At 35.8% G+C, this 25,682-nt stretch overlaps 2 protein-coding genes and 1 long non-coding RNA gene across 7 annotated transcripts; 1 reads left to right on the top strand and 2 right to left on the bottom strand.

Moving 5' to 3' along the window:
* The first annotated feature begins 732 nt into the window (after positions 1–732).
* Positions 733–14,309, top strand: LOC140818438 (vacuolar-sorting receptor 3-like). Of its 2 annotated transcripts, XR_012114981.1 has the most exons (13): positions 733–1,232; positions 3,953–4,645; positions 4,721–4,809; positions 4,929–4,998; positions 5,072–5,155; positions 5,246–5,322; positions 5,391–5,472; positions 12,243–12,325; positions 12,421–12,487; positions 13,248–13,376; positions 13,620–13,729; positions 13,973–14,157; positions 14,271–14,309. XR_012114981.1 is itself a non-coding variant. In XM_073178390.1 (12 exons), exons 1-12 carry the CDS (start codon positions 923–925, stop codon positions 14,069–14,071), a joined length of 1,893 nt encoding a protein of 630 aa, XP_073034491.1. In that variant the 5' UTR covers positions 733–922; the 3' UTR covers positions 14,072–14,309. The 2 variants fall into 2 exon arrangements, 1 of the variants encoding a protein (XP_073034491.1); XM_073178390.1 differs by having other exon boundaries at positions 13,973–14,309.
* A 1,831-nt stretch (positions 14,310–16,140) lies between these two features.
* Positions 16,141–17,914, bottom strand: LOC140818679 (transcription factor bHLH84-like). The gene is made up of 5 exons (XM_073178723.1): positions 17,405–17,914; positions 17,042–17,278; positions 16,870–16,935; positions 16,575–16,640; positions 16,141–16,251 (listed from the first exon to the last, which is right to left on the bottom strand). The coding sequence occupies exons 1-5, from the start codon at positions 17,912–17,914 to the stop codon at positions 16,141–16,143; spliced, it is 990 nt and encodes a 329-aa protein (XP_073034824.1).
* Positions 17,915–21,686: 3,772 nt separating this feature from the next.
* On the bottom strand, positions 21,687–24,226 carry LOC140818796 (uncharacterized). 4 transcript variants are annotated; one of them, XR_012115058.1, is made up of 5 exons: positions 23,967–24,226; positions 23,527–23,827; positions 22,689–23,372; positions 22,280–22,362; positions 21,687–22,203 (listed from the first exon to the last, which is right to left on the bottom strand). It is a non-coding gene; the product is annotated as an uncharacterized lncRNA (long non-coding RNA). The 4 variants fall into 4 exon arrangements; XR_012115056.1 differs by having other exon boundaries at positions 23,527–24,226; XR_012115057.1 differs by having other exon boundaries at positions 22,689–22,775; positions 23,527–24,226.
* Positions 24,227–25,682: the final 1,456 nt, after the last annotated feature.

Raw genomic sequence — 25,682 nt, 5'->3', positions numbered from 1 at the left:
ATCTCATTATCAATGTTCAATTTTTATTCTATTTCAAATCATACAACTATGAATGGACTATCAATGGACACAAGATAAAATTGTTTATAGCACGTCGCATAAATCTTTATTCTTGAGACATGTCAATCATATTTATATTTATAATAAAAAATAATACTTTTGACATAAAAAAATAATTTTTTAACGAGTGACACAAATAAAATATTTATCTTATAAAATTGATCCATGAGACTGTTTCACATGAATTTTTTGAATTGTTTAAGATAAACCTTTAAAATTCAAGTATGGAAATATGTTGATAGCTTTTGTGAAAATCAAACAATAGTAGATGTTATGTGTGACAATCTCATGGATTTATATAAGTGAAACGGATTTACTCGATCTATATTGAAGTCAAAAATATTATTTTTGACATAAAAAATAATATTTTTCATGGATAAATATGTGATTTGTTACTTTAATTTATTTCTACTTTATTTTCCTAAACGAACAATTTGTTTAGTAACAAATTTAGGAATTATAATCATTCCAAAAAAAGTCAGGAATCATAAAAATATGTTGATAGATACCATACAAATGGAAAGAAGTATTTTAGCTAGCTTAATGGCGTTGTCCAATTTATGAAACTTAATAATTTCTTGTAAAAAAAAAAATAAAATAAAAAAAAAATCTCATTATTTTTATTTTTATTTTTATTTTGATATTAATATTCCCAAGATTGAGAGAGGACGCTTCTTGCTGTAACTACGACTTCCTTCTCTGTCAACCAACTCTCACGCACAAAAGCGCGTGTTTTCACAACACCTTCACATTATAGGAACTCCATGAAATCAATTTCAAGCAAAAACAAAATAACCAGCATATAGCTAAGCTGCAGTTGCAAAAGCCTGGAACTTCCTTCTTCTTGATTCTGTTCGAGCAAATGGGTTCTTTTAAAATTCCAAGGTCTGCAATCTCACTGGGGTTTTTGCTGCTGGCTTTCGCAGAATCAGTGATGGGTCGGTTTGTTGTGGAGAAGAACAGCTTGAGGGTGACGTCACCGGAGAGCATAAAGGGGACTCAAGACAGTGCTATTGGAAACTTTGGGATTCCGCAGTACGGGGGAAGTATGGCAGGAACTGTATTGTACCCAAAAGATAACAAGAAAGGCTGTAAAATTTTTGACGATTTTGGGGTTTCTTTCAAGGCCAAGCCTGGGGCTCTGCCGAATTTTGTACTTGTTGATCGTGGAGGTATCTGTTCTTTTACTTTTTGGAGATTTCGATTTTGTTTTCTCTTGTCGGTTACTTTAAGCCGAAATTTCCATTGTGATATCTAGAGTTGTCATTTCTTTTATCTTGGTTATTTCTCTGTTTCAGTTTATGGCGTGGGTTATCTTTACTTTTAAAGAAGTATGCAGTGATTGACCTTCTTGTTTGAGGTGTGAATTGTTATTTTCTTGTGCATGTACTTTAGTCCATTTTCGCTAGTTTGCTGGTTTGAGGTTGAATTTGAGAACGCTCGTCTTTAGAGGATAATTGTTTATTTGAAGTGGATTTGATGGAAAAGTGTAGCGCCCTTACCCGAGCCACTACTAAACAGACTAATAAACATGTAACATTAAACTTAATACCAACAATTAAACAGCGGAAACCAAATACGTAATCATCTTACAACCCAAATGAAAACAAAGCAATAACGACAGTCTTAAACATTAATACAACCATAACAAATACAAAACATAACCCTGAACGAGAAAACGATAAACCACAGAAAACCTCAACTGGATCATCACCGAAAACCCAACTGCTCTAGCCACTGTCCTGGTCGTCCGAACCGTCCAACCTAAGACCTGCCCCGTGGAATGGGGTGCCCAAGATGAAAACAAGGACGTGGGCGACAATCGCCCAATACGAGAATGTACGAGTATACAAACTGATATGATGCATGCAAAATGCAATATGCTCGGATATCAAGGATCAAGTCAAGAATCTCATGCTCAGTCTAGAGGCGCCTGAGTGTGTAGTCTCTGATCTGCCCTAGGCATGTTTTGGCTCCCACACTCATCATCAAGACGTGGACCTGCAATGTCCAGGTCATCAGAGCCCGCGGGTCCCGTCGGACACTGTAGCTCTCGATGCCCCATCGTCCACAATACAGAATAGGGCTGAGCGGCCCCAACAAACGAGGTATATCTCAAAAGATATCAGGCTCAACATGATATGTCATGCATAATATGCCAAAGCAGTAAAACATGTATCATGCAACAGATAAATATGCAGCATATAAGTGTGTATACTACGCTTGGATATCTCAGTCAGTACATCACGTACCTCACTAAAACAATCTGACAGAAAGCTCTGAACCTAGACAATACCAACATAATGAAATCACTAACAAACCAGATCAAACATGCTACAAAGATCTCCCTATGATCCTTAAATCACTATCTAAGGATTTAGGATTATACCTGCGTCCGTCGTCAGCCTGCTGATGATGTCTCGATCTCAGTTCACCGACCCTCCTCGAGTCGACACTAGCTCCGAAACTTCCCGACACCAAAGTGCCCTAGAAACTGACTAGAAACTATGGTAAAACTAGCACTTTCTCTGAAGAATGCGGTGAAAGAAACAAAAGAATCGGCTTCCATTTATAGGCTGCATCCGGACTATTTCAGAAAATCCGAACCAATCTTATCTGCCACGTGTCGGAATCTCATTGGTCTAGTTGGATTTCTCGAGATAATGTAATCCGAAGTAGGTCGGGTTATCCATTTAAAATTCGGTGGATACCAACAACTTGATCCTGAATTATTAATCCTTAATAATACTTAAATTAACAACTCATTAATTATCTCTTAATTAATATTTCATTCAAAATAAGAATTCGGGTCATTACAAAAAGACTTCCTTTTGGTAATTTCTGATAAATTTCCCTTTTCAGTGTTCAAATAAATGATCTATCTGGATAGGTTATTTTGATTTCCTTCTGCCTTTATATTCAATCACATTCTCATTTCGGGCAAAATAATTGTCTGGTTTGGAGGAATACTTTATAATTTTTTAATCATCATTTGTTTTGTTTGAATTATGGAGTTGAGGAATATGTTTTTAAGTTTGTCTTATCAAATCATGGCTCATGCACATGAAAAGATTACCAGTTTCTCTTAATTCATGGGTAGAAATCCACAAATGCAGCGGTTTCGAAAACTCTCACTCAAGCATGTGTATAGTGTGGATCATTCTCGACTTGCCTCTTATAGCTCTTCAAAGATCTTTTTGAGTAAGCTCTTTCTAAGAATGTTAATCAATTGAGGCTTGGATGGAAATTAAGTCACATACATGTTGCCACTCGCAGATTTCTCATGAATGAAATGTTGGTATTAAAGGCTCAGTGATGTGGATTGAACTTCTCTAGATTTCTACATGGAAGTTGAATTCTACATACATAATATGTTCCCTTTTGTGATTGCAATAAGTTTAGTCTCTTGGAAAATGGAATTTCTAGCGGTGAGGAGGTGATTCTGATGAGCTAACAAGAACCACTGTTCTTGACATAGTTACTTCAGGGTTACGGCAACTTCTCGAATTGGATTCTTAGTAGGACTTAGCGTTAGACTACTTTAACGTTTGCTGAAAGCTGGATAATTTCTTGTTACCAAAGGATTCGGAGATTCATTCAAAGCATGAAAATAAAATTAGAAAGCGTAAGCATAGCTTGTCAATCTATCCCGTATTTTTCTTGGGAGAAATCCACCATGTCCTGATTTTCCATAGTTTAGAATGTACAATTTTTCTACAATTTCACCTTTCCTGTTATTAATTAATGCTTGGAAATGTTGACTACCATTTTAATGGCATGGCTTGAGAAATTCTGATTAATGTTAGTCTCTTAAGATACTCCACTAGGTACTATTGCACATGCGTTTAATAAGACATAAGTTTACGGATCTTTTTCTTGGCTTGCTACACAGATTGCTTTTTCGCTTTAAAAGTCTGGAATGCCCAAAATGCTGGGGCAGCTGCAGTTCTAGTGGCTGATGACGTCGAGGAAGCATTAATAACTATGGACTCACCTGAAGAGGATGGTTCATCGGCAAATTATATTAAGAACATAACAATTCCATCGGCACTGATTGACAAAAGTTTTGGAGAGAAATTGAAGAAAGCAATCGGTGGGGGAGATATGGTGAATGTGAATCTTGACTGGAGGGAAGCTGTTCCACACCCAGATGATCGAGTGGAATATGAACTGTGGACTAATAGCAATGATGAATGTGGCGTTAAGTGTAATATGTTGATGGAGTTTGTAAAGGATTTTAAGGGAGCAGCTCAAATTCTTGAGAAAGGCGGTTATACTCAATTTACACCACATTATATAACTTGGTATTGCCCGCAGGCATTTACCATTAGCAAACAGTGCAAGTCTCAATGCATAAACCATGGAAGGTATTGTGCTCCGGACCCTGAACAGGATTTTAGCACAGGCTATGAAGGAAGAGATGTGGTTCTTGAAAATCTGAGACAGCTTTGCGTGTTCAAAGTGACCAATGAGACCAATAAACCATGGATATGGTGGGATTACGTTACTGACTTTCAAATTAGATGCCCCATGAAAGAGAAGAAGTACAACAAAGAATGTGCAGACAGTGTTATAAAATCTTTAGGTAAGGTTTTCATTTCTCATATTATATTGCCACGTTCATTACTGAATGTCAACATACTGTTGTTTATTCCTTCAGGTCTTGATCTGAAAAAAATTGAAACGTGCATGGGTGATCCTGAGGCTGATTCAGACAATCCAGTTCTTAAGTTAGAACAGGATGCACAAGTGAGATTTTGTGACCAACTTTTTTGACATAAGTTTTTCATCATATTGCTGCATGTGTTTATTTCATATTTTTATGTGAATAGCATTCATTGTGTGAGAACTAAAATATGTACTTATAGATTGGAAAAGGATCGCGGGGTGATGTGACCATATTGCCCACGCTTGTTGTCAATAATCGACAATATCGAGGTTAGACTGTACTACATTATCTTTCCTTTTAGCTATAAAATTTATTATATTGTCTTATATGGTTACTTTTCAGGGAAATTGGAGAAAGGTTCTGTTTTGAAGGCTCTCTGTGCAGGTTTTGAGGAAACGACAGAACCATCTGTTTGTCTGAGTGGTGGTAAGTAATCTCCACTCTGAGGAAGATTTTAACGTCTTTAGCTTAATTGGTTTTATGATAAAGTTGGAGCTTATGATTTGTTAACTATAGATGTAGAAACAAATGAGTGCTTGGATAATAATGGTGGCTGCTGGCAAGACAAGACAGCTAACTTTTCAGCTTGCAAGGTACTTTTTTCAATTGCTGAGTAATAAAAATGAGTGTTATGTATTTGGTTTGACGATGTTTATATCAGGACACATTTCGAGGAAGAGTGTGTGAATGCCCCATAGTTAATGGTGTGCGGTTTAAGGGAGATGGCTACAGTTCTTGTGTGGGTATGTAAGTGAATGCAATTTGTTCTTTTTCTTGGATATGGTTAGTTACATAATTTTATCACAAAGTGCTTTATGCTTTACTTTGCTACGAATGAGCATTTTGCTTCAGATATAGTTTCTTTTTTTTTTTTGATAAGAAACAAATTTTATTAATTTAGGGATTAATTACATCATATGTACGGATGAGTAATCCGCAACATTCCTACACTACCACAAAGTTTTGAACATGTTTAATCACACCAAACACAAAACAAAAACTCAAGACCATACAAATTTCCAGTCCCTATAGAGATCGGAGGCCCTTAGATGTTGATACTGAGTAAGATTGACCGTCGAAGTGGCCACTCCCAATTTTATTCTCTCCCATACTTGGTCATTTGACTCGTAAGCATCTTGAAATATCCTTTTGTTCCTTTCCAACCAAATTGTCCACAATATGGTATGAATGATGATAAACCAAAACTCTCTAAATTTGTTCGCGAACGGATACCAAGAGTTGTCAAGAAGTAAATCTTTTGCATGTCTTGGCGCAGCCCATTGAAATTCCAGCTCATTTAGCACTTTATTCCAAATACCTGTTGCGAAAGGACAATGTAACAGAATGTGATCTTGACTTTCTTCATGATTTCGGCATAGACAACACCATTGCGGTCTTAAGGCACAATTCTTCCACCTTTTCTGCACAGAATCACATGTCGGCAACCTCCCCAAGCTTACTATCCATGAGAAAATCCTGACTTTCTGTGGGACATGAACTTTCCAAATGCTGTTGTAATAGTTGAAAAAAATAGAGGAAGGGTTTTGAAAGAAAGACCCGTAAAAAGATTTGACCGAAAAGATCCCCGAAACGTCCCCCAACCACACTCTAAAGTCCTGAACCCCTTCCTGCAATTTGACTCGATCTAACACTGACATCAAGTTTGTGAACTCGTGAATCTCACCCTCGCTAAGAGCTCTTCTAAATCTCACATCCCAAATAATTGTTGAAATACCCCCAGAAATGACGAATTCTACGAAATGACTAATTGGTTTGTTAACAAAACAAGAAATTCGAAATAAAGATGGAAACCGTACATTAAACGATAACTCACCCACCCAAACATCCTCCCAGAAACGAATTAAGTTACCTTGTCTTAGCACCCCCCTAACTAGCTGATGGAAAGCCTGGTATGATCGGGATATACACTTCCAAGGGCTTCTGAATGTCACCTTCTCCGCCAAACCTAAATCCCATCCGTTATCATGTAGGCCGTAGATACTCATAATCACTTTTTTCCACAATGACTCCTTTTCCACCGAATTTCTCCACCACCACTTACCAAGTAAACCCTTGTTCCTTAGACAAATATTTCCCATTCCCAACCCTCCCATTTCCTTTGGTTTGCTTACCTGCTTCCATCTAACCACATGGCAATGGTATTCCCCGTCAGCACCATCCCAAAGAAAGTCCCTCATTATTTTTTCCATAGACTTTGCGACACTTTTCGGAACCTTAAACAATGACATGAAGTACGATGGCATCGCTCCTAATACTGAATTTATCAGGATGAATCTTCCCCCCCTTGATAGGAACGATTTTTTCCAGCTTGCTAATTTGTTGTGCATTTTAGAAAGTACCGGTTCCCAAAAATGCAGCTTTGAGGGGTTGCCTCCCAATGGTAGTCCAAGATATTTGATTGGCCAATTTTCTTTTTTGCACCCACAAGTTATTGCCAAGTCCTCTGCTTCATCATCCGAGCAACTCAATCCCAAAACCACACTTTTTCCTAAATTAATTTTCAACCCTGAGCTTGTTCCAAATTGTTTTATTAACTCCACAATTGCTACCACATCAGCTCTTTTATTTGCGAAGAAAAGTGTATCGTCCGCGAATTGTAAGTGTGATATCTCAATTTTATCTTTCCCAACTTGAAGTCCCCTGACCTTGTTGTCCACCTTTGCCTTGTCTATCATCCTCCCCAACACATCAACGACAATGTTGAACAGAAAGGGAGACAACGGATCACCTTGTCGCAAGCCTCTCTCTCCTTTGATTTTCCCACACGGTTTTCCATTGATAAAAACCGAGAAATTGACATTCGATACACATCCTCTAATCCACCTCCTCCATCTTTCCCCAAATCCTTTTCTATCCAACACGAAATCTAGAAATTGTCTATCAACATTGTCGTAAGCTTTCTCCAAGTCAATTTTTAGGATCCAACCCTTCTTCTTTTTCCTTCGATATTCCTCAACAATCTCATTCGCTATGAGGCTACAATCCAATATCTGTCTTCCTCTTATGAAAGCAGACTGATTCTCCGCAATGATATCGCACATGACCTTCTTCAGTCTCGTAGTCAATACCTTAGCCACGATCTTGTACAAACTCGTAATCAAGCTGATTGGTCTAAAATCTTTGATCCGTCTTGCATCTCTTATTTTTGGGATGAGACATATGTACATTTCATTCGTGATTCCATTGACGATCCCGTTGTTAAAAAATTCGTCGAATACCTTTAACAAATCCTCCCTCACTGTTTCCCAATTTTTTTGATAAAATGCCATTGTGAATCCATCCGGCCCCGGTGCTTTATTACCATCGCATTCGAACACCACCTTCTTAATTTCTGCCTCATCAAAAGGTTTTTCTAGTTCATCTGCGAATGAGTGTTGTATAGGATTCCATTCTATACTTTGAAGACCTCTCCCTTCGTCCTCGAAATTCACTACATCACCTCCCGTCTTTCTGAACAAACCCGCATAGAATTCCAAGATTTCTTGTTCGATTTGTCCTCTGTCCGTAACCATACTGCCATCACTCAATTCCAATCTATCGATCATTGCTCTGTTTCTTCTTTTATTCAATAAAGAGTGGAAGTAATTGGAATTCTGATCCCCATATTTGAGCCATGAACATTTCGCTTTTTGGCTGTTTAGTTGAAATTGTTTAAAAGACAATTCTTCCAGCGAACATTTTGCTTTCTTCCGTTCAGCGTGTAGCTCTTCAGACCATAGTCCCTCTGCCTCAAGCCTATCCAGTTGATTAATCTTGTCACTCAGGTCTTGAATTTTCACTCTGACATCCCCGAAGACTTCTTTATTCCATTTGGAGACCTCTGCCTTTAACGTCTTTAACTTATGCATGAATTTGTATCCCTCCCATCCTTGGATTCCCTCCTTGCTCCACCAAGTTTCCGCCTGTTTTTTGAATTCTGGGTGAGTCATCCAAGCATTTTCAAATCTGAAAGGTACTGGCCCCCAGCGTGTTTTCACGGTATCAAGCACAATAGGACAGTGATCAGACGTGATTCTAGGTAGCACCTTTTGTCTGAAATCGGGGAATAAAATCGACCATCCCCTAGAGAAGAGATATCTATCTAACCGACAACAAATCGGTTCCGTTCTGTAGTTAGACCACGTGAATTTAGCGTTCAGCAGCGGAGGATCTACGAGTTCCAACTCTTCTATCAAAGCATCAAAGCATGCCATGCTTGTATTTGATGATTGACTGTTAATTTTTTCTCCCACATTCCTTACCACATTGAAATCTCCTCCCAAACACCAATTAACCCCACAAAGCGATTTCAACCCCGCCAATTCATCCCAAAATAACTCTCTGTCTCTTGGTTTCACCGGTCCGTATATTGCCGAGAACCACCAGGTTATATCATCATTCCTTCTTATTTCAATTGACACCGAGAATTCCCCAATTAGGTTGTTGGTAACTAAGACTTCTCGTGGATCCCACATCACAATAATGCCCCCCGATCTTCCCACTGAAGGTAGATATACCCATTCTACGAATCTTGACTTCCACACACTTGTCACAAATTTTCTATCCACCCTCTCAAGTTTTGTTTCCTGTAGTATAACAATATCTGGTTTTTCTTTGCGGATGATCACTTTTACCAACTGTCTTCTTCGTGCAGCCCCTCCACCTCGTATATTCCATGAAAATATTTTCATTGTAACACTCTGGGACCCCTCGAAGTAGCACCTTTTTCGTAATCTATACCACACTGAAGTCTGTACAATTCCTTCTTTAAACTGCCATTTGACATCTTGACCCCTCTTCCACACCTGATAACTTTTCCATTTGTCGCCTCCTCTCTTACTTCCACTATCCTTTTCTCCATCACATTCCTTGAAGGTATGCATTTCCCATTACCTGGCTTTCCACCAACTATTCCTACCCCCCCACCTAGAAATCCTCTAGACAGACCCAAGTAAGTAAAAGGAGATTGTAAAATAACAGTTAGAGACAATGACTGGATTGAAGATATAGAGTGATTTTGTGCAAGAACCTGTCCCACTGAAGTTGCTGGATTTTCTAATGAATTGCAGCTTGAGAAAGTCATTTCTCCTTTTGGTGATGAGAACAATGTATCCATTTCTTTTGCCACATCTTCATCGGTTTCTGGAGCTTCCGAGCTAATGTAGCCCATTGTACCTGTATCTGATGAGTCAAATTCCCCTTCAGATAATTCTTCTGGAGAGTCTTCAAATGCGATTTCCTCAGATCCTTCGGCGTCACCAGCTTCCATCTTCCCACAGAGCCCCGTGACATGAATGTCTGATACAAAATGCCCCCCTAATTTTATTCCTTCTGTACTTCGTGTGCTGTCCTTTTTCCTTTTTCTGTAATAGCTTTTCCCAAACTTGTTGAATATATTGTTGTTTAAATCTGATCCCTCCCTGTTGAAAATCTCATCACCTTGGTCAATAAGCACAGAAGCAATAGAAGAACATCTGAATTTATGTGCTTCTTTTGGATCAAGGTTTCTCAGTATCTTCATTGCCTTTGCCTTGGATGTTTGGTTTTTTGGTTCAGACGTTGTGTTTGTAATGATAACAGATTTTGAAGGAGGTCTAACACCCCTATCCTCTTCCATATTATCCCCCGTGCTGCACGCTCTTCCTACTGATCCGACGTTGATCGATTCTTTTCCAAATTTATTCTGTCCACATCCACCTTGGAGATTTCTTTGTCACTATATTCTCCACTTATGTCTGGTTACATCGATGTGACTCAAATAGGAGGAATAGTATCCAAACAACAGAAAATTTTGATGGAAATACCTTGAAAACACACCTCTGGTGCTCTTTCCAGCTGAAAACTAAAAATAAAGAGGAGATAAAGTGGAAAAATAACCGGACATCTGAAAACCCATAAATCATGTAATTTATCATTCCACTATTTTTACACTTCTTTTGGTATTACAGTAAACCAAAAAAGAGAGATATTGACCAGTCTGAGTTGGCATGAATATGTTCTTCTATTTGACCGACGGTGTTATCTCACATCAGAATTATGTTATTTTTGCATATACTTTATATGAGACCATATAAATGCAAATTGAGTATTTTGATTGCTGCTAACGAGGATAACAGTTCTTGCTTCTTCAAATCTTTCCCATTATTTTCTTATTTTTTAGCGAAGTTACTTGATTGTTTACTGGTGTGCACGTCTGTTTTGTATGTATATATTTCTGTGAGAAAAGGTTGAGTAAAATAATTCTCTTCATATATCGATTCATCCAGGAAATAATTATGAGCTTCAAGCAGTTTGGACATTATGAAGCTCATGTTTTAATTTTTTATGTGATGCATATTTTGATCACACTCGCGTTGGTCTTCAAATTCATATAATCATATCACAAAGTGTGAGTGTTCTAAATAGCGGCCAAGGTGGCCATCAACTGCACCGCCTTTGCCTTAGGCAGTTTTGTAGGCGGTCAAAGGTGAGCCGGGGAAGGCGAGGCGGGCGGGCGGGCGGGCGGGCGAAGGGGTCAAAATTCAACAGAAGTTTAAAAACCCTAATTATTAATACATTATACACTTTCTATTCAAAACATAATAGTCAACCCATTCACCCACATTTAATTTTTGTATATATTGCATTATTATATATAAAAATAGAAAAAATAAATTCAACCACCTATGCAGCTGAGTGACCGACTGATCGCCCCGCCTCCGCCTAACGCCATTTACAATGCTGCAAAATTCTGGTTGCTCCATATATCTTCATTGTTGTTTGATTACAAAATTTGTCACCCAAAGATGATTTCAGGATAAGTAGTCTTAAAAGGCTGAGTTGCTCCATTTATGCCTCTCCACCACAAATCGGCACTAAATGGTGCTTATCTATGTGAAATCACTCTTCCACATTGTAGAGGGGTGTTTCATGCTTGTCGTTTTGTATGTTTAAGTTAAATTAAATGGAAAAAACACAAGGAACGAAAAATATTGGTCACACTAGAGTAAAATGGTATTGCTCTATCTTGACTCACAATTCAAGTTTTCTTTTAAGAAAGATAAAAATTATTCTACCAATGGAAACTAAGGCTTGGAGAATGGAATTATAGAACCTAAACGGGGGAGGCTTTGCGGCAATTGAAGTTGGATAGCACTGTCGCGTCCTAGTGTTTATACAGCTTTTTTCTCTATTCTTAGAGATCAACCTATCATGTGAGAAGAAGTTGAAGAAAATAATTCTCCTCGTTGAAGAATTCATCCATAAAATGAATTCAGTTTATAGCCAAAATATGAATTTATGGAGACAAGAAATAGGTATTATCCCTAATTTTAAACCAAAAGCCTTATTTTCAGGTTACCTTTGATTGCAGGCAACATAACCCTTGATTTTGGATTCACCATCCCTTGATCGAGGGTCAGACTCATATTTGTGACCGTTCCGAAGGATTCTGATCCTTGATTTGTTTCTTTTTTGTACAAATATCTCAAGGCATGGCAATGATATTGTCTTATATTCCTTTTTCCCCATGCAGCAAGTGGGCCTGGGCGGTGCCAAATCAGTAACGGAGGCTGTTGGCACGAAACCAGAAATGGAGTCACTTTCTCCGCTTGTTTGGTTTGTATTTTTTTAATTTTCTAATTGTATTTATATTGTTATTAATTTTTGCCAGACAATTGATTCAGATGGGAATCCCTGTATTATATATGTAGGATGATGAGGAGGGAAAATGTGCATGTCCTCCAGGATTTAAAGGTGACGGCGTTAAAACATGTGACGGTAAGGTTTTTTTCAGATCACATACTAATGGACCTGATAACATCCATGTTTGAGCACATCTCAATCCACTGTTTGTCATTAATCTAAACCTCAATGCAACACAGATACTAGTTCAATGTTGTTCATTTTAAATGTGAACGACTCCCTGGCGCCTAATACTAACACCCATATGCTAAGTCATAAATATCATTTACTAGCATGAACAATGAACCCATCTTCACTTGGTATTTTTGGAATTTATATTACGTTTTTAAAAGGACATTGTGGAATTATATTGATGGAAATATATTCGAGAATTGTAATAATTGCCTGAAGTTGTTAGGAATTATGTCTTTAAAGCAGACACTAAGTTCCCCGTCATTTAATGTCAATCCTGGGTCTGAAACTTTGAATTAGAGTTTATGTTATATGTGCTACATCGACTGTAGTAAGTTCTTGGGAGTTATGTATATGGACTTTGATAATCATCCCCTTGAACTAGTTTTTTGGGTGGAGTCTGGACCAAGTTCATAATCTTAACATGGTATCAAAGTCTATATCCACCGTCATGCGTTGGACTCCTCTAATAGACTACCCGCTAATGTTTTGTAAACTTCACGCTCTAGATGTTCATTCATGGGCGATGAGGTGTTAGATGTTCCACGTCGGCCGGATTAACTTCTTGTGACTTGTATATAAAAGTCCATAATCTCAACAGTTTACACCAGCATATTCTCTTGGTTTAACCTCTGTCCATGTTGAATTTTCTTCTAAAAAACAGATGTTGATGAATGTAAAGAAAAGAAAGCATGTCAGTGCCCAGAATGCAGCTGCAAGAACTTGTGGGGAGGTTACGAATGTACCTGTAGTGGGGATCTATTATATATCAGGGACCATGATACATGCATAAGTGAGTTCATTTACACATCACCCTCTGTGTATGTAGGAAAGCAGCAAATTGTCCTTGCTACGATGCGTGTTTTTTCGTGTGAAATAGGTTGAAACACTGTTTAGATTATTGTAAAATATTTTAGTTGTATGATCAGTATTGGGTTAGGTCATTTGGTGTAGCAGACTAGCAACAGACGCAGGTTCAACAGTATCTAAGGTGCATGTCTGAGACTCACATTTTTTAATTCTGTTTCTTGTGCAGGTAAGAGGGCTACCGAAGTGAAGTCTGCTTGGACAGCTGTTTGGATTGTTATGATTGTATTGGCCATGGCTTCTGGTGGGGCGTATATCATTTACAAGTATAGGTTGAGGGTGAGTTTTCTACACGTCAGTGTTCTATATTAGTTTATCCATTTGACCTCAAAAGTCGAAATTTCTCTGTCTATTCTTCACTTCCTTATTTTGAAATGTAGACTCCGAACATGTTAATGTAGATAAAAAATAGGTTCTTTTTTTGGAGAAGTTGAACATTGAACATTAAGTGATTTTGTTAACTGGAACTGGAACTTCAGTCATTTTGTGATCAGCTCATCTTTTGCCTTTTTTCATTTTCAGATGTACATGGACTCGGAGATCAGGGCTATAATGGCACAATACATGCCTCTAGACAGCCAAAACGAAGTTCCCAATCATGTTAATGACAATCGTGCTTGAAACTGAATCCAAACAATTGTTCTATTGCAAGGTTGATGTGGGGACTTGTACCACTGACCTTTGTCTCCATCATAAAGTTTTTGAAGGTATAATTATCTGGTTTTGTAAAACTTGGTTCACAATACTGAACATGTCCAAATCACGATCTTGTTAAGGTATAAGAAAAGGTCATCACTTTGTAAATTTTATAATGTGACAGGTTGTTCCCTCTTTAATTAATCGAGATCCCTTAGTCGTACGTGACTTTTTCTTCCTATTTGATGTACGCCGTGAATGCACATTTATGTTGAGAGAGTCAAACGTTGTATCGATGAGCCAGAGTCTGAAATTTTTTAATATACAGCATGTGTGTTTTTGGAATGATGGTGCTTGAGAATTCTGTCTATTCAGATAATGTTGTTTTTAGCATTAAGCATTAAATTGCATAGATCTCAAGAATTGCTGACACAGTCACATAGATGAAACTTATATTGGGTTTGAATCATATTACAAAATTTAGTTGGATCTGCTAAACTATATATAAAACTCAATCCAAGGCGTACCAGAAAATATTGTGCATCAGTACCACTAGCTTGCAAGGAAAGTGGATCTACCGGCTTTCTTGATATTCAAGATTTTCTATCTGTGTCAGATTTTATATCACATATAGACAGTAGTTATATTCCTATTCAAATAAATTTAGAATAAAATAAAGTTCAGAGGGTCAGTGATCATTATGCAATAATGTGATTACAATCTGCTTGCATGATTTATCATGGAGATGATCTAGTCTATTTTAAGGTGACCAAGTGTATACTTTAGGCGAAAACACGGATAATTAAAATCTCCAAGTTGGTTTAGCTTGTGTTGTGGTATCATAGTCCATGTAACTTTACATGATATCATTGCATCGAAGTCTAAGAGCAGTCCTAATTAAAGTGACGTTTTTTTTTTCGTTTGTGAGAAGGTTTTGTTCCTCTTTCACTTATCGATTATGGTCGTTTTATGTAACGAACACCGGTGATTTTCTTTCATTCTAGGCGAACCATCCATGGCTGTGGTAGCAGAGAAGCAACCACTTTTTTTTATTGTGTTAACTGACGTTGTAATTGCCATATTTGTTTAATTTTTTTTTAAAAGAAAGTTGGGGATAAATTGTATGCACACTCTATGAATAAGTGCAGGTTAAGAAATTTTTCCTGTGTAGAAAAATGAAGATTATCTTTTGTTGCCTACTTTTGACTCGAGATAGAAGTGGCGTCGAAATGGAAAAAAATATTATCATTATGTGTGTGCGTGATTACTTTTGTAAAGATCGTGTTACCTAAAAACGTCACACTTAATTAACAATTTTATGTCAAACTTTGACGGATTGGATTGCAAGTCAAGTTGATAAAGAATATTTCGAGAATAAAAATATTTATTTTGATATTTTGTATGCATAAAAGTAGCAGATCAAGGCTTTATTTTGGACATGATTTCTTTTCTAAAAAAAATTGTAATAATATTCCCAAATTGTTCATGAAGGATGATTCATTGGGATTGAGACTCTATATATATAATATATATGAGTTCACAAATGCATCATGGTGGTATATGCTAATAAATTAAGGCTTTCAAAGGATAAGTTACAAGATCATGTCGACACACGTAGAAAAGAATATATATATATATATATATATATATATATATGGATCGATAGACTATATATTTTCACAATACAATAATTCTTTTCCTTAACTCAGCCTTTTGTACAATTCAAAGGTCAAGAAAATTTGTATAAAAAGGGGTATAAGAACAATGAAATCCATTTATATATATATATATATATATATATATATATATATATATATATATATATATATATATATAAAATAATAATAATAATAATAATAATAATAATAATAATAATAAAATATAACGATTCCGAAAAAAATCACTTCGTAAATGGTTACCATGCATGCATGCAATATGGTATGCGGTGTTTATTCATTCGCACAAAATGTGGTATCTCGTATGGATCCCCTGTTTTGGAGCCACATTAGGGTTACGATAATCCGGGTTTGGTGTCGGGCAGAATCCTTCATTGTTTAGGATTTTTGTGATTTTGGAGCTGCTTTGATCCTTAAATCAAGCGCCCCTATGTCCATTCCATTATAAGCAATAGGAGCATACATCCATAGCTCATCAGAACTCAGAAGCTGTAAAAAGAAAGCCAATATTAAGATCTTGAAAGATAAATTAATGGAAGAAGTCGTATGATTTTTCTTTGAAAATACACATTTCAATTTCCAAACTATTAATAAGTTATGAATATTTTAGATTTTTGAACCTATCGATATATGATATATTAGTTGGATGTTCGTCTCGTGTCTGGTATTTATTGGCAAATCAACTTAGACATACATAATATAATCAAAATATTGAAATGCATTGAATTTGTACCGATCGACTTGTGTATTATATTTGGGAAAAAGGGAAGAAAAAACAAAGAAAAAAGAATTCGAGAATATATATTTCTTACCTTGATCTGAAGTTGCAAGAACTTTACATACTCCACAGCCTCTTCAAGCATAGTACTGATATCAACCTGTCATATAAGGAGAAAAAAAACCCAGTTAATTCTCAGATCCTCCTTGGAGCATGGACTCAAAATTCAGTCCACACATTTTTAGAGAATATATATAATTTTTTTGAATATTTTAATTTCTGGGAATAATTTACGTGTGGCCATCCACATTAATGTATGTAATAGAATTTTATATATATATATATATATATATATATATAGAACACCAGTTTTTATCAACTGTTCTCACCTTAGTTCCGTTGGGAACCAGACCCTGCAAGATTCTCAATCTCTCGTTGATTTTCTCTCTTCTTCTCTGCAAATTATTAAGTAAGACAATTTAATTAGTTACTCAAACATCTAAATTATTGAATGATATTTAAAGATTCAAAATTGCAATGACCCTAAAGATATGTACGTACTCTAGCATAAAGACTCTGAGGGTCAGTTGCTGAACCCCGGCTGGCCCGAGCCTTTCCACTGCCTTTCGAGTCTGAACTGGAAGGCAACCCTCCGTTTAGTTCGTGTGAACCATAGGCTGAATCAGCTTCCGTGCTGCGGCTACTTGTGCTATGCCTCATAAGTTCGGTATTATTGCAGTCGTTATTGTTGTTATCGTCAAGAATCTTCGTCTTAATGTTTCTCTTGTTCTTGTGAACCTAAATAAACAAATGAAAAGGTAATTAAACTATAAAAAATCAACTCATTTCTCCTCTTTGAAACTAGTATATGATCCATGTATCATAAAATAAGAAGGTGGCAATAAGTGTATGCATGGTACTTACTTCTGTAGGCATTCTAAGTCTTTTCTTGGATGATTCCCTAGGGTTGCAGCTGAATCTATCTTGTTCTGATGGCAAAGACATTGGCGCTTCGAGCAGGTTTTCGTTTAATCCTACACTGTCTCTACTTGTTTCCTGGTATAGGAACCCATGATCCCCTTTCATGACATTATTATACGTCAATGAATGACACCAGGAACCGTCGTTTTTAATCTCCTTTAAACCGTAATCCGTTGCCATTGGATAGCATGTTTCATGACTTGAGAAGGGACGAAGAATATCATTCCCCTGTGATGCTTCTATTTGACGATCATCGGCCCATGCAGAAACAGCCATAATCGACCCCTGATCGGGCCAAAAAGTAGATGAAATTGAGAAGTTAGAACTAGTACCCCATATGTCGTATGTATCCGAGGAGTTTCGAGGTAAACTCGACATGAAATCCCCTTCATCTGAGCACGTTCCATTGAATGAACCCCATTCCCCTTCATACACTGCACCAAGAAGTTCCATAGATTTTTTTTAAAAAAATATCTTGAAATTTTAAACAATAGATGGGTGTCTTGGTTCTTAGTTGCTAGCTAGGTTTCTTGAAAGTGTTGAGAGGTGGAGAAGACATTATTTATAACCTTAACTAGCTAAAGATAAATTATATTATATTATTTGGTTAATTATTATACTGCTTGGTTGGTGAATACAAGCAATACGTGCTCATAACTTATTATCAAGTATTAAAATATTTAAAAATCAAAAATTCATTTATCAAACCATGTATTACTATCATTTGGTATTTTATAAAATTAAAACAATATATGAAATATGGTGAATATATAATAATGTTTTTCCCGAAGAAATTGCAACTAAAGATAGTCCTATATAAGCTTCTAGTTTGGTCATATTCCAATAAGTTGGATTTTTTAAGTTATTTTAAAAGGAGCAAAAACAAAACCTAGAAGCACAAGTCAAAAATTTGTCTGAAACGGTCTCACGGATCGTATTTTGTGAGACGGATATTTTATTTAGGTCATCCATGAAAACTTATTACTTTTTATTCTAAGAGTATTACTTTTTATTGTGAATATCGATATGAGTGACCCATCTCACATATAAAGATTCGTGAGACAATATCACAAGAGACCTACCTACTCCTATAAGAAAGAGATCATATCATCTTCATTTACTAATTAAGTAATAATAATGGCATGAGACCTACACGTACAACTCAACGATTACGGTGGATGTTCAGCATATGAAATTTCTATATATCGACTAATTATTACACAAACACATCCCTAATTAAGAAACACATTACTCTCCTAAACCTATATAATTAATCATTATCAGATTACAACATTATTCTTAATTAATTAATATTTCGTTAACCCTAGATGATATACATATCTGGTGAGTGAAAGTGACATCATCTACAAAAGAAAACTGGACGTGGAGATGAGTCGGACAACCGCGTATATCATTTTCTACAAACCCCAGCAGACACGATCTCTCCCAAGCTTAGCTCCTGTCCTAATGCTCCAAAAAAACCTTAAAAAATATCTAAATCTTGATACTGTAATAAATATATATATATAATATATAAATAAAGAGAGAGTGTGTAATGTTTAGAACTCCAACTACATTACAAGATTAAGAAGTGTTACACGAATTAGTATATGGAACAATTCTCATGTTTCCTGCTTGAAAACTGAACGGTGAACACTATTATTAGGCATCGTTTTACACTTTTACTCGTGGAATGAGATAATAAAGGGACAATAAATCAATCTATATGGATAATATAATAATTTATAACTTTGATCTTTTATAAAACTTGAGTCAAATGTGGGATGAAATGAAAAATAATTAATGTATCATTTTTCACGGAAAACGGTGTCACGATGAAATTAATAATATGTTTAGAGCTCCAAGATTCAAACTTGAGATCCTGCTTTAGAAAATCGGAGCAATAGGTCCAAAACCAACAAGTGTTTGATTAGTATAGAAATACTTTTTTGAGCAAGCTGTGATATTGTCAAGAAGATTGAGTACATGATGATATTTATGTTAAAAAATAAAATCTAAATCCATGTTTAATTTTGATTTGAGGAATTAAAGATAAGCATACGAACATTTTTTTTTTAAATGGGTCTCTAGGATCCAATAACTTGTATAACTGTCCAAAAATTTATGGTACACATTTCCATTTTTAAAAAAAAATTTAAATGCCATTTGCGTAATCAACCTGCTATCTTTGTTTTTAAAAATTTTATTGTGATTAATTTTTTAGTTAATAATATAATAAATAGATTTTTTTTAAGATTGTTAATATTAAATATGTCATTTTTTAAATGCTGCCACTTAACATGTAAACTAAGGTTTGGTTCTTGGAATAAAAATAATATATCTACTCTATTTTATTAAAGATGAGGACATGATAGAATCATAGAAACCATGAGGACACCAAAATATGTATATCTATTTTGCCCCTCCATTATGGACAAATTCACCAAAATAGTTTTATATGAAAATTGCAGTGTAATCCCTCGCTATTTCTTATAATTACATTGATTATCATTTAAATATAAATCAAATGAATTATAAAAAATTTGTACAAGCACACAACGCGTGTATCAGTATACTAGTTAATATAAAAAGTGTACATTGAATTTCAAGATAAATTGTAAATTGGTAGTGTTTTGCCACTAATTTCATATTTAATTCCTTGATTAAAGTGATATATATATATATATATATATATATATATATATATATATATATATATCAAATTCATGTAATAATTAATTTATATATGGTGATTATTTTTTAGAAAATTAAAATTAGAACCAGAATGGCATGAGCTGTGATTAGAAAATGCACGTAAATTTTGTTCTTAGGATAATGGCCACACATAATATTTTCCATTATTTTAAAGACATGTTGCATCTACCAACTAGCTAGACAAGAACCAAAGCACTCAAGCGAGTTCGAAAGGGCATCCTTGTTATGCGACCACTTTGGCATATTTAAGAGAGAATAAAATCTCATAAAATACATAAAAATATGACTTACAACTTAATATATATATTTGTGTGTGTGCACGCGCGTGTGTGTGTGCGCGTGCACAAATGAGGTCTTGGGCCGATGGTTAAGGTTGGGTCTTGTTTGGATTGTAATAGACCGCCTCGCACGTTTGGATTGTTCCTGCGCCTTAATTATTTTTATTTCACTCTCACTTGCATTATTATCTACGACCTGTATATTTATTAATTATATATGGTAATAATGGGATGCTTTTATTTAGAAATATATCATAAATAAAATATTAGATTGATTATCGTAAAGCAAGAACTAACTCGCATTAAATTTCAGATTTATACAACTAGAGATCTTTTACATTTTTTTTCTAAACAATTATATATGGATATTTATTTTATGGAAAATTGGAAATGGGGAGTACTACCCTTCCTCTACCTTACGATATTATCATTTTGAATAATACTACTTATTTATTGATTCAATTAATATGATTCGCCACATTTGACTCCACCAATTTAATAAAAAAAATTAAATTGATGTATATGTATAGCATATTGTATAGTACAACGACGTGAAAGTACAGATAACAGGGAATACATATCTTATTGCAACGAGAGAGTTAACTTATACCATAATTTTATTATAAAATTAAAACAGATTCCAACTGAGACTAAATATCATTTTGTTACACTTGAGCTTTGGACCTCTAACTATTATATTAGAAAGTTAAATGTTCCTAACCTTCAGACATCACTACCATCACCAAATAATTATTTCTGAATCAGTCTAGGATTTCTATTCTAAATAGATTTACACTTTCATTAAAAAAAAAATTTATTATTATTTTTGGTTAGGGAAGAGTCGTAATAATGGGATTTTCAACCCAATATCTCGTCCCAAATTAAAACATAGGTGTCAGATAATAATTAGTCATGGCCATTTTGCTTTATTGTGATATATACCGTCTTCGTGTGTATCAATGAGACGACAGTCGTCATCATATTCAATAGATAAGTGACATCTAATTGATAAGCACGGAGATGAACATGATGAGTGATCAGTATATCAAAACTATATAAAGAGAGAGAGATACGTGTGGTAATGCCAAGTTAGATGCATGAAGTATTCAATGTTTTAACACACAAGTGATCATGATTAGCACTATAATTACAGTTTAATCAACCTTCTTTCTTTCCGAAGTTAGAGTAATCATTGTTATATTGTATTATATGGAAAGGGTGTGTCCGTCCCATGATACTAATTTATATCACCAATCGTACGTAAAATAATGACACACGAAGTACATAAAGCCCTTGGGAAGGTTTCCTTAAAGGATAATATGGTAGTGTGTGGTGTGAGTTGTGGTCACTCGGACTTCAGTTTCGAGTGGATTTTGAAAAATAGGCCGTATGGATTTTTTATTAATAGGCCTATAAATTAAACTGCCCCAAGTTTCGGTTCCCATCTGACCATTGCTACCTTACACAAGATATCAACTATGTCTACTTATGCTTCCTTTTCGCAACAACAGTCGGCGTTGAACAAACTCATGGGTCTCTTCTTCTTCCCAAAGACCTTGGTTTTACTCTCGGACTCATCTTCCTCACTTTCTTCATCCACACGCCTGTTTCTCGCAGATGGCTCCGAATCATCAGCTCTCAACGACTTTTCTTTTGTAGGCATTTAACTTGGCAAGTAATTTTCTTTCAATAGGATCATTTGAGAGCGTAACTCTGGACACTCTGGGAACTGTCGCACCAATACCAAGCCTACAAAATCTTAAAGATGTTGTTCTACGCTTATAAAAACACAGCTATAAGTTCAACTGCGAAGATGTGTACTTACCTAGCAGGCCACCCTTCCAATTCCACCACAGCGGATTCATCATTTATTGAGGATGCACTCATGTTATTGACCCATTGCTCAGCCTGTATATAATACGATGATTCATTGTGAACATCTTTTAGAATGTTGCATTTACTACATGCCAATAGAACAAAGAAACCATTGACGTAAGCCATGGTGCCCATTGGATTATGACGAGAATCGAGTATGCAGGAAAGAAATGAATTAAAACATCGGAATATCAAATGAAAGGTTCTTAGGAGACCAGGTTTCAATTGAAAATACAAATCTATAAACATATCAATTTTGGCAACTTTCAGAAAGCATTTTCCTAAGAAAATCATTTCCACAACTGATTTCTTATCTCTGCCATGTACAAGACCCCTCAGTTACATAGCAAGAAGCGTACCAATTTGAATGATCTGTCCAGCTTCACCAATTTAGGTTCAGATTTTTTTTTGAATCCTCTAATGCATTCGTTGCCATTTCCTCACACCTAATCATCAACCAAGCAAGAGCAGATATATTATAAACAGGTGAGCTAACACCAAGTTTTTTGTTCCTTTCTTAAGATCACACCAAGTCGTATGTATGCTATATATTCTCAATCGTGTAAACATTATTTCACTGAATATGCAATTCTCAATCCAAAAACACAAGACATGCCTCTCATTCAATCCTTTTTCACAATATTACCACATGGTTTGTTACATGCCTTGTATTGGCTCAACAACAAATGTAGAATGGCTGATTGGCTTAAAGTCTCCCACCTAGAAAGCTAGTCATTTCATTTATACTCTCCTCTTGAACATATGGTCTAAATGTGGTAGTCTTCTAGAAATCGATACAGTGAAAGCGACAACATAGAAAAGAGCTACTAAACACTATCGAGAGCTGACGATGTGGTCCATGTTCACATTATAGCTGGAGTATGGTCTCTGCACCAAACATTGATAGGTGAATGAAAGCCATTTATAGTGGGCTACAGCAAGCATTGGCTTCTCGGGGATTTGGCAATTGCTACATCCCATGTTGGCTCCACGATGAACTGTGAAGTGAGATACAAAGTTGAAGAATTCTTCCACCTAGAAGGCTGGTAATTTCGATTCACGCGTTTGTATTAGGCTTGTGGTCTAATACGATTATACGACTCACTTATTTACAGTTGTTATACAATACCTATAAAATTCAAAACAAAAAATTGTTCTCACATAAGACAACGAGTAAAGTAGAATCGCATATATAACCTTTCTCAATCTGGAAGAAGGACAGAGCCAGCGGCAAAATTTCACAATAAAGTTCAATTCTTTTTCCTCAAATACACAGCAACCCCCTTATTTAAAAAATTCCTTCATCGCTTCCGATAAAGCAGACGATTTATTTTCCACAACAATTAACAGCAAACAAATTAGTTCCACGATCAGTAGCAATGTAGCATGAATACACCAAAAACATGACACCAATTGCTTTCTGGTAAACTCGCGCATTATCGAAATGAGTTGATTGAATACGAATAAAGCTAAAAGGTCCTTTGATACTCCCGAAAACCTAGATACAAATCAAGGCATACTTGATATCCGACTAGTTGAGTCATAAATTGAATACGAAGAAAGCTAAAAAGTCTCTTTTTTTTTTATAACAGAACTAATGGGACACGTATCATACTGCAAACAATGATTGGACGTACTTGATTTGTAGATTGTGGATTGAGCTACTCATATACAGGGAAAACAAGAGGCATTCATCGATGCAAAAGAAATCAAACCTCGGAAATTCACGCGAATTCTCTGTCTCTGACCCTTGATGGCTCCAGAAACACGCACTACACCAAAAATAAAGTTCAAGAACCCACCCTGTCTCCCTACACCGTCCATAGGGGAAAAGTTCAAGAACCTTGGATCGATCACATAAACAAAAACCAAGCAAAAGAATGAATACCTGGTAATAAAAAATGGGTTAATGGGGTATCAGTATCCAAAACATATAAAATTTGGTTTTAGTACCTGGAGATGAAAATTTTTCTAAAAATACCAAAAATATCCTTGTCTTTTATTTTGATTTTAATTGATCCTCGCGCTCCCGAAAATGGTATCAGAGCCGAAGGTTGATTTATTTCAAACACAAATTTTATTATTACTAGCAACTAAATGTACGAGAAGGAGAATTTCGAAAATTATGAATCCGAACTTTAGTTCGAGAACAATAATTTACAAGAACTATTCCAATATTTTGGAATATACACAAGTTTATCTAACTATTGTTAGAGATCAGAAACGGGAGAACAGAGGAAACTCATCCCCTGATAAAAGAAAGCAGTGTTTGCAAAACGTTGCATACACAAAAGGTAGACTCTTACAGGCCAAAAAGACCAGATCTTCATTGATCTGTTAAATATGTCAGGAACTACCATCCAGTTCGAAATTGAACTTATTTCGCTAAAAATAATTCAATTAGAGCAAGAATTACAGCGAAGTACATGCTTCACTGAACTCAGCACAAAAGGTATGCGTTTACAAGGTCTAAAGAACCGTAAAAACATACTTCAAAATCTACTCAGAAGAAATTCTTCAGAGAACAATGGATCTGTATAGACAGCAGATTTACGAAGGGAAGCTACTGCACCCTCAGGTAAAATCTCAGGTAAACTTATGATACAAAATAATAAGTTTCTGGAGATAGTTCCAGACTCCTCTAAGCTCTCTTTAGATCTTAGAGAAATTCAAAAGACAGTCCAAAATTATGGCAATATGCTGTATTTTGTACCACAACGAGTTGAGAAGATCCTTGAGACTCAAGAAGAAATTCTGGGATTAATAAAGGATATTCAAACAAGAATTCAGAAACTAGAACAACAACCAAGTTCTAGTAGAAGAAATTCAGGAGGTTGGTTACCACCATCCTTTGGTACTGAACCTTTGTTACATCAACAAGGAAAGGCCAGAGTGGTGTCAAAACCTTTAACTGAAGAAGAAAAGATGATCAATCTAATCAAATCTGTCTCAGAAAAGAAATTCATCTGATGACAACTTTAGAAAGGATTGGTTTGGAGGATCTACAAGAGCTTGCGGAATCTTTCGCCAATCTCAAAGTAGTAGATCTAAAAATGAACACAGCAGTAGGTGAAACACCACCTGCAATAACCTGGTCATCTTCTCAGGAACCACTAAGGGAAAGTATGGGATCTCATAATGTAAATATGAGAGAATCTCAGACTGATTTCCATACTGGTGGAGGATCACACCCGGCGGGAACAAGGGCAAGGAGAACTCAAATTCCTTTGCACCAAACACCCTATGGGAAAACTGTTTTAGATCCTATACATCCTTACGGGGTTATGCTTAACCTTGATGTATTAGACTTCAAAAACAGAGAAGATCTCATAGACGATTGGACATCTGCTATG

The sequence above is a fragment of the Primulina eburnea genome, chromosome 17 (genome assembly GCF_022965805.1).
Source record: "Primulina eburnea isolate SZY01 chromosome 17, ASM2296580v1, whole genome shotgun sequence".
In the NCBI taxonomy this organism is placed as follows: Eukaryota; Viridiplantae; Streptophyta; class Magnoliopsida; order Lamiales; family Gesneriaceae; genus Primulina; species Primulina eburnea.
Note: the sequence above shows the minus strand (reverse complement) of the source record. Positions and strands in the feature narration are given on the sequence as shown.

What these genes read in the sequence shown, in the direction of transcription:
- LOC140818438 (XM_073178390.1), top strand. Translation starts at nt 923, where the DNA reads ATGGGTTCTTTTAAAATTCCAAGGTCTGCAATCTCACTGGGGTTTTTG. An exon ending in CAGTGTTATAAAATCTTTAG is followed by an intron (nt 4,646 to 4,720) that starts GTAAGGTTTTCA and finishes TTATTCCTTCAG; the next exon opens with GTCTTGATCTGAAAAAAATT. An exon ending in CTAACTTTTCAGCTTGCAAG is followed by an intron (nt 5,323 to 5,390) that starts GTACTTTTTTCA and finishes TGTTTATATCAG; the next exon opens with GACACATTTCGAGGAAGAGT.
- LOC140818679 (XM_073178723.1), bottom strand. Translation starts at nt 17,914, where the DNA reads ATGGAACTTCTTGGTGCAGTGTATGAAGGGGAATGGGGTTCATTCAAT. An exon ending in CTCAGAGTCTTTATGCTAGA is followed by an intron (nt 16,936 to 17,041) that starts GTACGTACATAT and finishes AATAATTTGCAG; the next exon opens with AGAAGAAGAGAGAAAATCAA. An exon ending in TGGTTCCCAACGGAACTAAG is followed by an intron (nt 16,641 to 16,869) that starts GTGAGAACAGTT and finishes CTTATATGACAG; the next exon opens with GTTGATATCAGTACTATGCT.